We start from the raw sequence: 13560 nt of genomic DNA, 5'->3' as shown, positions 1-13560 counted from the left end.
TAGGACAAGTCCGATGACTGTTCCGACGCCGCTACGCTGCCTGCCTCGTTAACCCTGTGTAATCATTTCGAACAACATCGACTCCATTTCGAACTCGTCCACCAGGAATAGCGGATAAAGTCACGTGACTGCCACTATATGCCCAATAGACAGAGCAATGTTGGTGAGGAATGCGGGCGAGGGAACGGAGCATGTGCAATGTGTTTGCCGCATCGCCGAGGGGTCGAGCGGTGGAGAGGTGTCCGCGTCGCCGAAGCGGGGGGGGGGGGGGGTGGTGTGTGTGTGATTGTGGCGCGTGGCATTGCCATGTAAACAATGTCATTGAAATGACAGAGTTGTAACCAAGAGTGACTGCCATTGTGCCTCGCCTTCCCCCGACACCAAGCCACAACCAGCCAAGCGCCTCCTACCCCTTACACTAACCACCACCACGCACCGCGCCAACCTAATCAACCCACAGCCGCCCATCCAATTGAATACACTCCCCCATCCTAATCTCCCGGACGATCGGTCCGCGTAACCGGACCCCGTCTCCACTCCGCTGCCGGCGGTTCATCGGCGCCAAACCAACACAAGGGCGCCAAACTGAGAGAAAAACTCTACTACATCTCACTTTACTTCACTCCATCCATCACACAACAATGGCAGCGACGACAGCGTACGCGGCCTACGTCAAGCCCCTCGGCGCATACTACGCCTACGTGCCCACCCTCCTCTCGCCCGTGCACCCGAGCTACCTCCCTATCGGCCCGCTCGATGTCGTCGGTCTCATGAGGTTGTCGTCGGTCGTCAACTGGGTAGCGAGTGATACCAAGGGAAAGCCAAGGGCATCGGCGCTGCAAGAAGTGTTCGGCATCTGGGTGGTGATGTGCGGTGCGGAGACCTTCCTCGGTGAGTGGGGAGGCGGCAGCCGGGCGGAGGGGTGGGTGGTGGCATACATTTCTCGCGCGCAGCGCGTAGGGGTGGGTGGGCGGGCGACATCTTGCTCGCGCAGCAGGGTGGGTGGGTGGGCAGAGTGTTGCATCACGTCGAGGAAGGCAAGGAAGGAGGCAACGACCATCGTCGCACCGTGGTGGGCGATCGGTGTGCAACGGCGTGCCGCCACCACGCCCAGTTGACGCGACGCTGGCGTGGCCTGGCTATCCCGGTGGCCCGGTGCAATGGAAGCGCACCTTGAGTGCCATCACTGCCGTGACCTTCCCCCATCACCTTCTCTCGGCGCCGAAGCAAGCACTCGGCCTCGCGCCGACAAACTTCCCACCTCCACCACCTCCACCAATCCACCTCCACACCTCTGCGCGGCCACTCCGGCGATCCTCCGAGATTACGGACAGACGCTAACCCCCCACAGCCCTCGCGACCGGCGTCACCCCGCCATGGCTCCTCAACCCCACCTTCCCCATCGTGGCGGCGGTGATGCACCTCGTCAACACGCGCACGCCGCTCATCAAGCTCCTCCCCGAGAAGCCCACCCTCGCGCTCGAGCTCATTGCGGCCGTGCCTGACGCCATCGGTCGTGTGCTCCTCTGCACGCGCTTCACGACCCTGCCCATCCTGTACCCCGGCAGCTCGTGGCTCAACCTCCCCGCGACGCCGAGCACGCTCCTGCTTGTGCCCTTCATCTTCGCCGTTCCCTTCGCCGCGTTCGCTTTTACCGGTGGCAACCTGTTCGCGCCAGAGGTCAAGTTGACCACCCCGGCCGAGCTGCGTCCGTGGGGCTGGACGGCGGTCGACGCGTGGATCCCGCTCTTCATCACGACGCTGTTCCTCATGCTCATCGGCCCCAAGAAGGGCTGGCGTTACGGGTTCGGCACGTACCTCGAGGAGGACGCCGCGATTGTTGTGTGCGCGATTGTCACAATTGTCATCTTTGAAGCGCGTGCCATTTGGAACTTTGCCCCCCGGCCCAAGAAGAGCGGCAAGAAGTCGAAGAAGTCGAAGAAGGTGGAGAAGGAGAAGGCCAAGGCGGAGTGAGCGGGCATGAACGTGCGAGCACGCGCGGGTGGGAGGAGTGGGAGTGGAAGTGGGGGTGTGGAGAGTGTCTGTCCCTCAGCTGGACAGTGGCTCGGCGCGGCGCAGCCACACGGCCATCGGAGCGCCAGGCGGCCCTCCGCCCGACGAGCACGACAACTCATAGGTCAGCGGCGGACAAGGCTCCGCCTTCATCTTGGGCCGACGGGCGTCATACACGATATAGAAAATGTAGATGTGGCGTGGCGATGAAGTGTGGTGTTGTGGGTCGCGTTGTCAAACCAACCCACTATGCGCGGCTCGATGGTGGGTCGGGGCGAGGCAGGAGTGGGTCGTGCACGCTTCACGGGGCTCTAGGAAGCCCAGATACCGTCCACTCGGCCGTGTTGGACTCCAAAGTTGACGATGTCGAGGTCAACGTTGTCTCGTTTATCTCCACGACCCACTCCACCGCCCCACTCTGCCACCCCACCCCACCCCACGCCCCACTCCCCCACTCACGACTCGACCACTGAGTCAAACGTATAAAGCCAGCGCTTAGATGGCGGTACCGGCCCGACAGCAACAGCAGCACAACCCACTTGTCCTCCTCCCACTTCCTCATACTCAACTCAGCATGACCGTCGCACCAGTACAGTACTACACGGGCAACGCCTTCACCTCGACGCCCCACGGCGGCGGACAGGCGGCCATCCTCGTCCTCCCCTCCACCGACCCGCGGCTGCAGGACGACGAGTTCAAGTCGACCACGGCGCGCGACTTCAACCTGCCCATGATTGCGTTCCACAGCCTGCTGGAGGACGGCGAGGTGCCGCTGTACTCGGTCGAGTGGCGGCTGCCGGACGGCAACGAGGCGCCGTTGTGCGGGCACGCATCCTTGGTCGGCGCGCACATCATCTTCGGGCTGCACCCGGACGCCAAGGCAGTCGAGTTCAAGACCAACGCGCGCGGCGTCGTCCGCGCAGAGAAGTACCCCAACGGCGAGATTGGCATCGAGCTCCCCCTGCAGGCTGCGGGCGTGCCCACGGCCGAAGAGAAGGCGCGCCTAGGCCACATCCTCGCCTCGGCGGCCGGGCTGCCCGACAGCGCCGTGCTCGAGGTCACTACGTGGCAGGAGGGCGGCGCGGCGACGGCCGAGATTGGCCCCGAGGTCGACTTGGGGAACATCAAGGTGGACATTGAGGCCTTGGTGCGTGCTGCCCCGAGTGAGACAACGGAGAGCGATGTGTGGCTGACCCCCTGCCCCCGTAGCGCGCGATTCCCCACCACGCCATCCTGACCCAGCTCATCGGTAACGGCGACGACGGCGTGCGCGTCAACTCGCGCGTCTTCATCCCGAACTGGGGCGTGCTCGAGGACCCGGTGGTGAGTCGAGTTGGGTAGAGCCAGCTCCGGCGCGGAGAGTTGCTCTGTACATTGCTCCCCGGCCCGGAGAGCAACGCCCGTGTCTCGTAACGAGCCACACGACTAACTCACACAGTGCGGCTCGGGCCACTCGGCCATCACGGCGCACTACCTCCTCGGCCCTGCGTCGTCACGCGTCGCCAAGCTCGTCGCTGGCGGAGATGCGAGCTCAGCCACGCTCGACGCGAAGCAGCTCAGCGAGCGCGGCGGCGCGCTCAAGACCAGCTTGGCGGGGAAGAATGTGCGGCTTGTGGGCAGGGCGTGGCGCACGGGCCGGGGCGAGCTCGAGGTGTTCTAGGAGTGGTGTGCAGGTATGAATTGGGTATCGGTCTGTGCGCGGGTTCGAAAGGGTAGTAGCGGGCCGGGCTGTGTGTAGGTGACGGTCTGTATTCAACAGCGAGGAAGACGACACGCGCGACGACTTGTTCTGGGGGGGGGGGGGAGACTCCTCCTCCTACTAGCTGGCGTGCACCTCGCGCGCGCTTCCGGGCGCCACTTTAACTAACGGTCATGCTGTCAGCAGAACAGGCCAGACATGTCATGGAGGAAGTTGAACCTGCGCCCGACGCAACCACGAGGACGAGCACCCGCTCGGTCCGTTCCTATCCTAGTCGGCGCGAGCTGGCCGCCGGGCTGACTGCAGGCATGTGGGTGCCTGTGCCAACGTTGACATCATCCCACGCATGCATGCATGCCTCGAGGCTCGCGGATGACAAGCAATGGAATGTGGAGGCTGGCTAATCATGGACGCCGAGGTCGTCGTGGGAGGCAGACGCCGTGGTGCCACTCGGCAACTATCGTGCACGGTGGTGGGTGATGCTGCTGCGAGATCGGCGCGTCTGTGCGGGTCGCAATGCCAAGCAAGGCAAGGCAAGGCAGCTAGCAAGCATCGTATCCCTCCGACGGCGTCACTTGGCGACCGACCACCTCGACCTCGCCGCACCTCGCCTCGCCTCGGTTCGCCGTTCCGTGACAGTCAGCTTGGACGACGCGGCGACGCCGGGGTGCGAGATATAGGCGAGAGCGCGAGCACAAAGACCCGACCCGAGGGAGGCGAGGTGTGTTGGTCGCGGCCTCCACTGCGGTGGGTCGCTTAACCTAGGCTATGGTAGCGACCCCCTCCACTCGGCGGTCGGCTGCGTCGCCGGCGGCATAGGGGAGGGGATGCTTGGTCTTCTGCGCCGTGCAGCGCACGGCTGAGACAGCGACGTCGTGCTCGATCAGCTTCCATGCCCAGCCAGGCGCAGGCACACGGCTGTCGGCCCCTGGGACTCACCTCGGATGAAGAACGGCACGCGCGCCAAAAGACCGGCAAAATGTGCCCTGTCATGACTGCCGCGCCGCCGGGTGACCGGCTGGCGTCATAGTTTTGGGCGGTGGGGTGGGGGTGGTGTCGGTCGCTGGGGCGTCTTTCGCCTGTCGTCATGCGGCCTCGAGGTAGGTCTGGGACTAGAGCGGACGGCGCGGGCAACGGTGGGCTCGGTAAGCTGGTGCTGGTGCTGGAGCTGCTCCTCGTCTCGTCGCCCTTATAAAGGCCGTGTCGTCGCTCGCCTTGGCCCGCTCCCCCCCTACTCCTAGCCTCACAAAACACCAGCAAAATGTCCCTCCCTACCACCATGAAGGCCCTCGTCGGCAACCAGACCAACGTGGGTGGGCGGCTGCGGCTCAGCTGACCCCCGCAGGACGGCTCGCTCGTCAAGGAGGTGCCCGTGCCCAAGCTCAACGACGGCGACGTGCTGGTCAAGGTCGCCTATGTGTCGCAGGTGGGTAGTGGTGTGGTGTGGCTGTGATGGCGTCGCTGACTGTCTTTTCCTCGGCGCCACGCTCCGTCCACCATATCGTGACAAATCTGTATTGTTCCCCCCGCACTCACTCGCTCCGCTCGCTCGTGCTCGCCCACGCAGAACCCCACCGACTGGAAGCACGTCGCGACCCGTACCCCTCCCGACGGCATCCTCGGCTGCGACTTCTCCGGCACCGTCGTCGCCGTGTCTGGCGGCGAGGAGAAGCACCGCGCGCACCTCAAGCCCGGCACGCGCGTCGCTGGCGTCGTCCACGGCGGCCTCTTCCCCGACAAGGGCGCCTTTGCCGAGTACGTCGTGACCCCTGCCGATCTTGTCTGGGTTGTGCCCGACAGCTTCTCCCTCTCGGACGCGTCGACTTTCGGCATCCCCTTCAACACGACGGTGCAGGCCCTCGTGCACTCGCAGAAGGCGCCTTGGCCTCCTGCCAAGCAGAACGAGTGGGTGAGTAAATGATGGGCTGGGGGAGGGAGGGAAGGAGGCGGAAGTGGAAGGGGAAGGTGTGGGAGCCACAACGCTGACCCCCGCCTAGATCTTCATCTACGGCGGCTCCACCGGCGTCGGCTTCTTCGCGACCCAGATCGCCAAGCTCCAGGGCTACAAGGTCGTGACCGTCGCCTCGCCGCGCAACCACGACCTTGTCAAGAGCTACGGCGCCGACGAGGTGTTCGACTACAAGGACGCCGACGCCGTCGTCGCCAACGTGCTCAAGGTGACTGGTGGCGGTGTCTCGCGCGCCCTCGACACCATCTCCGAGGGCAACTCGCAGGAGATCACCATCAAGACGTTCGGCCCCAAGGGCGGCCAGCTCAACCTCTTGCTTCCTGCCGACCCCGTCGCGCAGTCCCTCCGCCCCGACGTCAACGTCGTCTTCCTCCTCGCCTACACCCTCTTCGGCCTCGAGTTCAACTTTGGCGAGCGCGACCAGACCTTCATGCTGCCCGCCGTCAAGGAGGACCTCGAGTTCCACCGCGAGGCCGTCAGCAAGACTGCCGCGCTTGTTGAGAACTTTGGCCTCAAGGCGCCTCCCGTCACCATCCGTGGCGGCCTCGAGGACATCCCTGCTGGTTTCCAGGAGATGCAGGAGGGCAAGGTCAGCGCCAAGCGTCTCGTGTACAAGGTTGCCGGCGGCAACTAAGCGAGCGAGGGCAGCGAGGGAGCGTGGACTGGTGTGCCGGTAGCTCTGTAGCAATGTACAGACAAATGACATGTGATGATTACTTGTGTGTTGTGGTGTGGGCCCAGGTGTGTGTGGCGTGTGTCGCCTTGTGTGCCCCCCCGGTGCCGAGTTTCAATCGTTTTGCAGTTTGCAGACTCTCACGCCCTCTGCTGAGCGAGCGAGCGAGCAGCCCCGAGGCTTACTTGACCTCCTCGCCCCCACCAGCCCCAGCCCCACCCTTCAACTCGATCCCCTTCCGCCCGCCGCCTTCGAGGTGCGCAGCAGCAGAGATGGCCTCGAGCTCGGCGTCGGAGGGTAGCACCTCGTCGGGGTCGGGCGCGAACTCGCCCATTGTGCGGAGGACGAGCTCGACCGACGAGAGGAATGAGTTGGTCGCGAGGCGGAGGAGGCGGAGGGAGGTTGCGCGGACGAGGCTGAGACGCGAGCGGAGCGAGCGACGAACGCGCCAGTTATGTAGGGAGCCGGGCAATTAGTCCAAGATGAGACGAGCACAAGGCGGAGCGTCGAGAATGGGATAAGTGGGCCAAGAGGAGTCGGAGAACACGAGTCAGCGCCGTGCACGCACGCCCCCACACCCCACTCACACCACCAGCTCGTCGCCCTCAACCTTGGTGCTCCGCTCCACGAAGCCGGCGTTCACCTCGCGGTCTACGTCGAGCGCGCGCTTGGCATGCGCGGCGTGTTGTGCGGTGTGGAACGGTATCCGGAGGGTTCTGGGGGCGTGAGTGTGTGCGAGCGGAGCGAGCAGGCGGGCACCGAAGGCGAGCGAACAACGAGCACGAGATGGCGTCGGCGGCCATCACTGCACCATGCACCGCCGTGGTTATGAAGCGCAGCACCCGCCCAGAGCCACTTACACGCTGTGTGAGAGTTGCGACGACATGGGAGTGATGAGTCAGTTGACAGGCAGAGGAGTTTCAAGATTATCAAGTGGAGGCGACTTGAGCGGTGGCGGGGATGCACGCCCTCCGCCGCCGCCGTCGACTGACGGGGCCAAGTCGTCGAAGGGACACACGACAGACCAGACGCGTAACTCTTTGTCTTTGTTATCGTCAGACTATCCACCAACGACACACCACACCGCGGCAAGATGATCAAGGTGGGCCCATTGCATTGCCCATGCACACCGCCCAGCACAGCTGACTCACCGCCCACCCAGATCTGGTCGCTCAAGAAGGAGCAGGAGGCGAGCGCGAAGAAGAAGCCCAAGACGACGGCGGCGCAGCTTCGTGTGCAGAAGGGTGGGTCGGGCTGGCGACGGAGTGCAGTGCAGTGCAAGCTGACCCCGCCAGACCTCACAGAGCTCGAACTGCCCGACACGATGAAGATGGTCTTCCCTGACCCCGCCGACGTGCTCAACTTCACGCTGGCGCTGACGCCCGACGAGGGTGAGTGCGCGAGGTCGCGCCTTCTCTGCTACTAGCTGGGGCTGGCGTGTGCTTTCTCGCTTCCTCGCTCGATCGGCCGCGCTGACGCGCGACCTCTAGGCATCTACAAGGGCGGCGTGTTCGACTTCACCTTTGCCATCAACCTCAACTACCCGCACGAGCCGCCCAAGGTCCGGTGTACGCAGAAGGTGGGTGCGGTGTGGGGTGGGGCAGGGCACGGCGGCGAGCTGACAAGGGCAGATCTACCACCCCAACCTTGACCTTGACGGCAACGTGTGTCTGTGAGTGTCGCCGAAGGAAGGAGGGCTCTCGCTGACGCCGCTCGTCAGCAACATCCTCCGCGAGGACTGGAAGCCCGTGCTCAACCTCTCGAGCGTCATGGTCGGCCTGCAGTACCTCTTCCTCGAGCCCAACCCGGACGACCCGCTCAACAAGGGTGGGTTAATTGAAACTGAGCGAGCTGACACACCAGACGCCGCAGAGGACCTCCGACGTAACCGCGACGTGTTCGCAACCAACGTCAAGAACTCGATGCGCGGCGGCTCGGTCCGCGGCGAGACCTTTGACAAGGTCGCCAAGTAGAGTGCGGGGGAGAGGCGCCGAGACGGTCGCTCGCATCGGCTACGCAGGCCATCTATTGTACAGATGCATCACATCGCATTATGAGGGTATACAAGAGAAAGAAAGTGCTATGCTGGTGGCGACGCCGCGGCGGCGCGCTTGGCCTTGGCCTGCTTCCGCTTTGCTGCGAGCCATTTGCGGAACTTGGCCATGCTGTAGACGACCGACTTGACCAGCCCGGCCGTCACGAGGCCCTTGATGCTTTGTGTCGTCGCTGGCCGGCGGATGATGTGTCGGACCTCTGCGTTGTGTCAGTGGTGTCTCCATCTGCTCACGACTACACCACTCACCATTCGACACCACCTCGCGGAACTTGGGGTCCTCGGCGACGCGCACCCAGAACGCGGGGTCCTGGTACAATGGCAGCTCGGCTGCGCGCGCTTCCTTCCGCGCCTCCCGCACGTCCTGCGACACCATGGACCCAACGATAGTCGGGCGGAATTGCCTGGCGACATTCTTCCGCAGTTTGAGGGGCAGCTGGGCAAGTAGCGAACCGTAGTGCTCACTTGTGGCCGGTTGCTGGATGTCAGTGCCAATGCTCGCTGACCACACTCACCTCGAGCAATGCCTCGCCATGGCCCTTCCACTCCTTTGCAAGCCCGCGCTTGTCGCCCGCCCACCGGAGACCGACCGCCGTTGCGAGGTGGGGGCCATACAATGCCCTGAACCCGTCGAGGACGCCATCGCCGCGCACGATATTCTTCACCTTCTCGGGGTTCTCGGCGCCTGGCACACTCATGCGCGGGTCGCCAGAGTACGAGATGCCCGCGATCTGCTCCCAGAGAGCGAGCTCGCTGAACTCCTTCCCTGGTGGGAGCTGGAGCAGCGCGAGCGCGAGCGCCGAGTGCGTGTTGACTTCCAGTGCAGGCCGGAGGGCGGGGTTCAAAGCGAGCGTCAACACGGGCTTGTGTAGTCTCCCTGCGACGTAGAGTGTCGTCCAGTTCTCCAGATCGCGCGTGAGTGTCGGTGTCGAGATGACGCCGTACTTGACTTCCAGATCACCAAACTTGACCATGGTGACGTACCACAGCCCGGCACCAAACGACTCGGTGAGCCAGCCGACGAACCGTGGGCCCAGGACGCGCGCGTACAGGGGGTAATGGGAGGGATGCTGCGCGAGATTGGCCCTGTGGAAGTCGACCGCGTTCGGCGTAGAGAGGATAAAGTCGGTGAGCGGCGGTGGCTGGGAAGGTCAGCGGAGGAGGCGGGCGGCTACCTACCCCATCCGTGGCTGCATTTGCCTGGGCCATGACGCCCGAGCCGTACGCGACAGCGAGGTCGATCTTGGCGTCGAAAGAGTCGACAACGGGGCGGAAACGGTCGTACGGCGTCGTCTTGGCCGGCGGCGCTGCGGCCTCATCGGGCAGCTCCTGGGCTAGCGCGGCAGCGGTCGAGGAGAGCCGCCGAGGCGCTGCTGCCGATGTCGAGTGTCGCCGGGCGTCGACGCATAGCCGCACCGACGCCGAGGTGAGGACAATGCGTCGAGAGCTGCCAGCGACCGCGTTGGCCGTGAACAGGATTGCGGTGGCCTTGTTGTTAGCTCTGGGACTTGGGGAGACGTACGCTCTTCATGGTCACACGAGCTCCTGGTGGGAGGGGGATTTGGGCGTTGGGGCTTTTTGGGGCTATTTCCAGGTTGATGGGGGTCTGCTATCGCGGTACCAATGCTCCCCTGCGCGTCTTTATACTCCAGAAGTGGGGATTACTCGCTGTGAATGAAGATCAAGTGGTTTACGACTGCAGGCTGGACATTTTGGACGCTTCCCAGTGACATCGGCATCGATCCAAGCCGAGATGGATGTGGCACGTGGGATTATGTAACAGTTTCATTTACTTCCGTTAACAGCCAAAGTCGGCATTGAAGTTGAGACATTGAGAACTTGGATTTGTTGCTTGTTTACCATCAAAAGGGCCATCAAACGGCCACCCAGCAACGACTACCCTCACAAAAGAGGGCCAGACGAGACCATACGAGTACGAGGACGCTCGCCCACACCTCGAAGACGCGCAAAACGGAATAGCCTGTCATACGCCCGCCATGCCCCGATCAATCTCGCCCCGCTCGCCCTCGCGTTCTCGATCACGCTCCCTCTCGCGCTCGCGGTCACCGTCTCGCTCGCCATCACGCAGCCCCAGCCCACGGCGCGAGCCTAATCCAGAGGCCGAGGTGAGTTGCATCATCTAGCCTGTCCTAACTAACCCCAGGCATGTCCCTTCCTCATCCGCGTGTTCGTCACCAAGAACAAGCACACGCCACTGATCGACTTTGACGACGGCAAGTTTCCCGTCCGGGACGAGTTTGAGGTCTACGGATGGTGCGTGGCAGCTGAAGTGTGCGTGGGTACCGCAGCTAACACGCTCCTCAGGACCCACTCAACACCGACGTCGCTCATCCAGCAACTCTACTCGGTCTTCCCTCCAACATACCGCTCCCCTCTGGCTCGGTACGCCTTCAGACACGTATACGTCGACGCGTCTGAAAGGGGTCTGTACCGCTCCAAAGACCTGGTCAACTTCAGTGGACGCGACTTTATCGCCACTGTTGACCGAGCACGAGAGGAGGAAGGCGACGAGCCGATGGACCGTGAGCTCGGTGATGCGCCGGCGCGCGGCAGGACAGTAGAGGAGAAGACGCTGGACGGGTACGGCTTTATCACTGGCGATCTGTTGTCCGTGTCGATCCATGTGCCCGAGCCACGGGCACCAGCACCAACCAACGGTGCGGCATCGAACGGCAAGCCTGCAGGGCGGTTTGGCGGCCGGGGTGAGCGCGAGCGCGACGCACCACCCCACACGCGCGCTGATGGCGCCTGGGGCCGTGCTGGCGCTGCGCTAGCCCAGGCCGACCGCGAGCGTGACCGCGGCAGTGGCAGTTGGCGTGGTGGCGGTGGAGGTGGGGGAGGTGGTGGACGAGGTGGCGGTGCGCGTGCTGGCGGCGCAAGGCGTCCCAGTCCTGACTGGGGAGGAGGAGGCCGAGGACGAAGCCGGAGCGCGAGTCCTGCTCGTCGTGAAAGCTGGTCGTCTCGCCGATAGATTGATGCATGCATGGGCTATGAGATGGGTTAGGCGTGGTTTATCCCACCCATCGTCTCATGATGACTCAGGGCCCAAAGACCCAGACGTCATGTTTTGGGTCAACAGGGAATGCTGACTGACGGAATCAAATTTGGCTCTGTCCCTCACACGCGCGCGGGGCGATCTCTCTCTGACAGCGACGCCATCGCCTCGTCCGTCTCACCCCCTTTAGGTCCCCCCTTGCCGTCGTGCCCCAATTGCCTGTCATCGTCCACTACACGTCAACATTCAACACTTGACACACTCCCATCGCCTCTTCTTGACACCTACAGCCCTCACTCTACCCACAGAGGCATCAAGTACACGCTAGGAGCACACCCCGGCGACCCAAGACACCGTCAGAGCCTTGGCCCCGCCACCCGCGACTGATAGACGCGCGACCCGTGCCCCCCGGCTCCCCCCCGTCAACTCCGCATCTCTCCTCCCGCCAGTCATCGCAAACTCGTCTGACTAGATCGCTCTCCATTCCCGCTCACAACAACCTACCTACACATCGCATTTGCATACTCCTTCTCATAACCCATTCATCATGTCGTGGAAGCTCGGAAAGAGTAGGTCGCACGCGCAGCTGCCAAGAAGGACGCCGAGTTGCTGACGCATCGCCTCCTCCTGCGCCATCGGTATCCTCTGCCTTCTCTTTCACGCCCCGCCTACGTCCACTCCACCACCACAGAGTTCAAGGACTCGGGATTGCTGAAATCCCACAACACGCCGTCGCCGGCCGACAACTCGCGCTCCACGACGCCGACGCCAGGAAACCCTCACCCGGGAGAGTCGACACCGATCCTCAGCCCGCCCGTGGCCCGCAGCGGTATCCTCCGTATCCGCGTGACTGCAGGCAAGGGCCTCAGCCTCCCCCAAGGCGGTGAGTTGTGCGGGTTGGTGCAATTGGGCCGTGGGGGGATTGTTTGTGAGGGGGAAGCTCCCCCCTCGCGTCCGCCCCCCTCGGCACAGCGCCATGCCGGCGCACTGACGCTGACGCCCGCAGTCCCCGTGCCCCCTCCGGTCCAGACTGCTCTGCAGCAGCACCCCACGTCGGCGTTAAGCGCATCGCTGTCGTCGTCGCCCCGCGTCACGACCAGCAACCGCGCCGGACCCAATCGCGACAGTCTGCAGCGCAAGCAGTTGTGGTGGCTCCCGTACGTGGTCCTCGAGTTCGACAAGAATGAAGTGCTCGTCGACGCGCTGGGAGGTGATCTCGCCAACCCCGTATGGATGTACAGCGCAACTTTCGACGTTAGTCGTATCTCGGAGATTGGTATCAGCGCGTACCTTCGTTCCTCGGCGCCTCGTGCGGGCAGCGACGCCTCGGCCGACATGGGCAATGCGGATCTGTCGCTTGGCAGCCTGCGTTTCACTCCCGACCTCGAGACGAACCGTCTGACAGACGAGTGGATCCCGTTGCAGAGCGGCTCTGGTGCGCTACACATCCAGGTGTCCTTCAAGCCTGCCCTCGGCCAGCCCCTGACGATTGACTCGTTCGAGCTCCTCAAGGTCATTGGCAAGGGCTCGTTCGGCAAGGTCATGCAGGTGCGAAAGCGAGACACGCTCCGTATCTACGCGCTCAAGACGATTCGCAAGGCGCACATTGTGTCGAGGTCGGAAGTGACGCATACGCTGGCCGAGCGCACTGTCCTGGCCCAGGTCAATAACCCATTCATTGTGCCTCTCAAGTTTTCGTTCCAGAGCAAGGAGAAGCTGTACCTGGTCCTGGCGTTTGTTAACGGTGGCGAGCTGTTCCACCACCTGCAACGTGAGGGCAAGTTCAACGAGACGCGCTCGCGCTTCTACGCCGCCGAGCTGCTGCTGGCCCTCGAGCACCTGCACGGCTTCAACGTTGTCTACCGTGACCTCAAGCCGGAGAACATTCTCCTCGACTACACTGGCCACATTGCGCTCTGTGACTTCGGCCTCTGCAAGCTCAACATGAGCGCCGATGACACCACCAACACGTTCTGCGGAACGCCAGAGTACCTTGCACCCGAGCTTCTGTCCGGCCACGGCTACACAAAATGTGTCGACTGGTGGACGCTGGGTGTGCTGCTCTACGAGATGGTAAGGATGCAATGTGCCGTGACTGTTTACTAACCCCACTCCAGCTCACAGGCCTCCCTCCGTT

At 63.3% G+C, this 13560-nt stretch overlaps 7 protein-coding genes across 7 annotated transcripts; 6 read left to right on the top strand and 1 right to left on the bottom strand.

Annotated features, from left to right (window-relative positions):
* The first annotated feature begins 607 nt into the window (after positions 1-607).
* LOC62_03G004384 (uncharacterized protein) lies at positions 608-2363 on the top strand. The gene is made up of 2 exons (XM_062770905.1): positions 608-891; positions 1352-2363. Exons 1-2 carry the CDS (start codon positions 642-644, stop codon positions 1972-1974), a joined length of 873 nt encoding a protein of 290 aa, XP_062626889.1. The 5' UTR covers positions 608-641; the 3' UTR covers positions 1975-2363.
* A 224-nt stretch (positions 2364-2587) lies between these two features.
* BH0283_1 (putative isomerase) lies at positions 2588-3673 on the top strand (the record flags this gene model as incomplete). Its single annotated transcript, XM_062770904.1, has 3 exons — positions 2588-3160; positions 3223-3336; positions 3452-3673. 3 exons carry the CDS (start codon positions 2588-2590, stop codon positions 3671-3673), a joined length of 909 nt encoding a protein of 302 aa, XP_062626888.1.
* A 1300-nt stretch (positions 3674-4973) lies between these two features.
* Positions 4974-6568, top strand: TOXD_2 (Protein TOXD; the record flags this gene model as incomplete). The annotated part of the gene is made up of 4 exons (XM_062770903.1): positions 4974-5021; positions 5058-5138; positions 5280-5621; positions 5710-6568. The coding sequence occupies 4 exons, from the start codon at positions 4974-4976 to the stop codon at positions 6313-6315; spliced, it is 1077 nt and encodes a 358-aa protein (XP_062626887.1). The 3' UTR covers positions 6316-6568.
* Positions 6536-7256, bottom strand: LAGE3 (EKC/KEOPS complex subunit LAGE3; the record flags this gene model as incomplete). Its single annotated transcript, XM_062770902.1, has 3 exons — positions 7215-7256; positions 6942-7070; positions 6536-6770 (listed from the first exon to the last, which is right to left on the bottom strand). The coding sequence occupies exons 1-3, from the start codon at positions 7238-7240 to the stop codon at positions 6536-6538; spliced, it is 390 nt and encodes a 129-aa protein (XP_062626886.1). The 5' UTR covers positions 7241-7256.
* A 191-nt stretch (positions 7257-7447) lies between these two features.
* Positions 7448-8327, top strand: UBC12 (NEDD8-conjugating enzyme UBC12; the record flags this gene model as incomplete). The annotated part of the gene is made up of 7 exons (XM_062770901.1): positions 7448-7456; positions 7517-7598; positions 7659-7745; positions 7845-7933; positions 7986-8026; positions 8075-8181; positions 8227-8327. 7 exons carry the CDS (start codon positions 7448-7450, stop codon positions 8325-8327), a joined length of 516 nt encoding a protein of 171 aa, XP_062626885.1.
* Positions 8328-10275: 1948 nt separating this feature from the next.
* Positions 10276-11399, top strand: LOC62_03G004379 (uncharacterized protein; the record flags this gene model as incomplete). Its single annotated transcript, XM_062770900.1, has 3 exons — positions 10276-10533; positions 10572-10681; positions 10733-11399. Exons 1-3 carry the CDS (start codon positions 10405-10407, stop codon positions 11397-11399), a joined length of 906 nt encoding a protein of 301 aa, XP_062626884.1. The 5' UTR covers positions 10276-10404.
* A 245-nt stretch (positions 11400-11644) lies between these two features.
* On the top strand, positions 11645-12682 carry gad8 (Serine/threonine-protein kinase gad8; the record flags this gene model as incomplete). The annotated part of the gene is given in 4 exon segments (XM_062770899.1): positions 11645-11992; positions 12115-12306; positions 12430-12650; positions 12665-12682. The coding sequence occupies 4 exon segments, from the start codon at positions 11971-11973 to the stop codon at positions 12680-12682; spliced, it is 453 nt and encodes a 150-aa protein (XP_062626883.1). The 5' UTR covers positions 11645-11970.
* Positions 12683-13560: the final 878 nt, after the last annotated feature.

The sequence above is a fragment of the Vanrija pseudolonga genome, chromosome 3 (assembly GCF_020906515.1).
Source record: "Vanrija pseudolonga chromosome 3, complete sequence".
NCBI classification, from domain to species: domain Eukaryota; kingdom Fungi; phylum Basidiomycota; class Tremellomycetes; order Trichosporonales; family Trichosporonaceae; genus Vanrija; species Vanrija pseudolonga.
The sequence above is the reverse complement of the archived record's forward strand: the minus strand, read 5'-3'. Positions and strand labels throughout refer to the sequence as shown.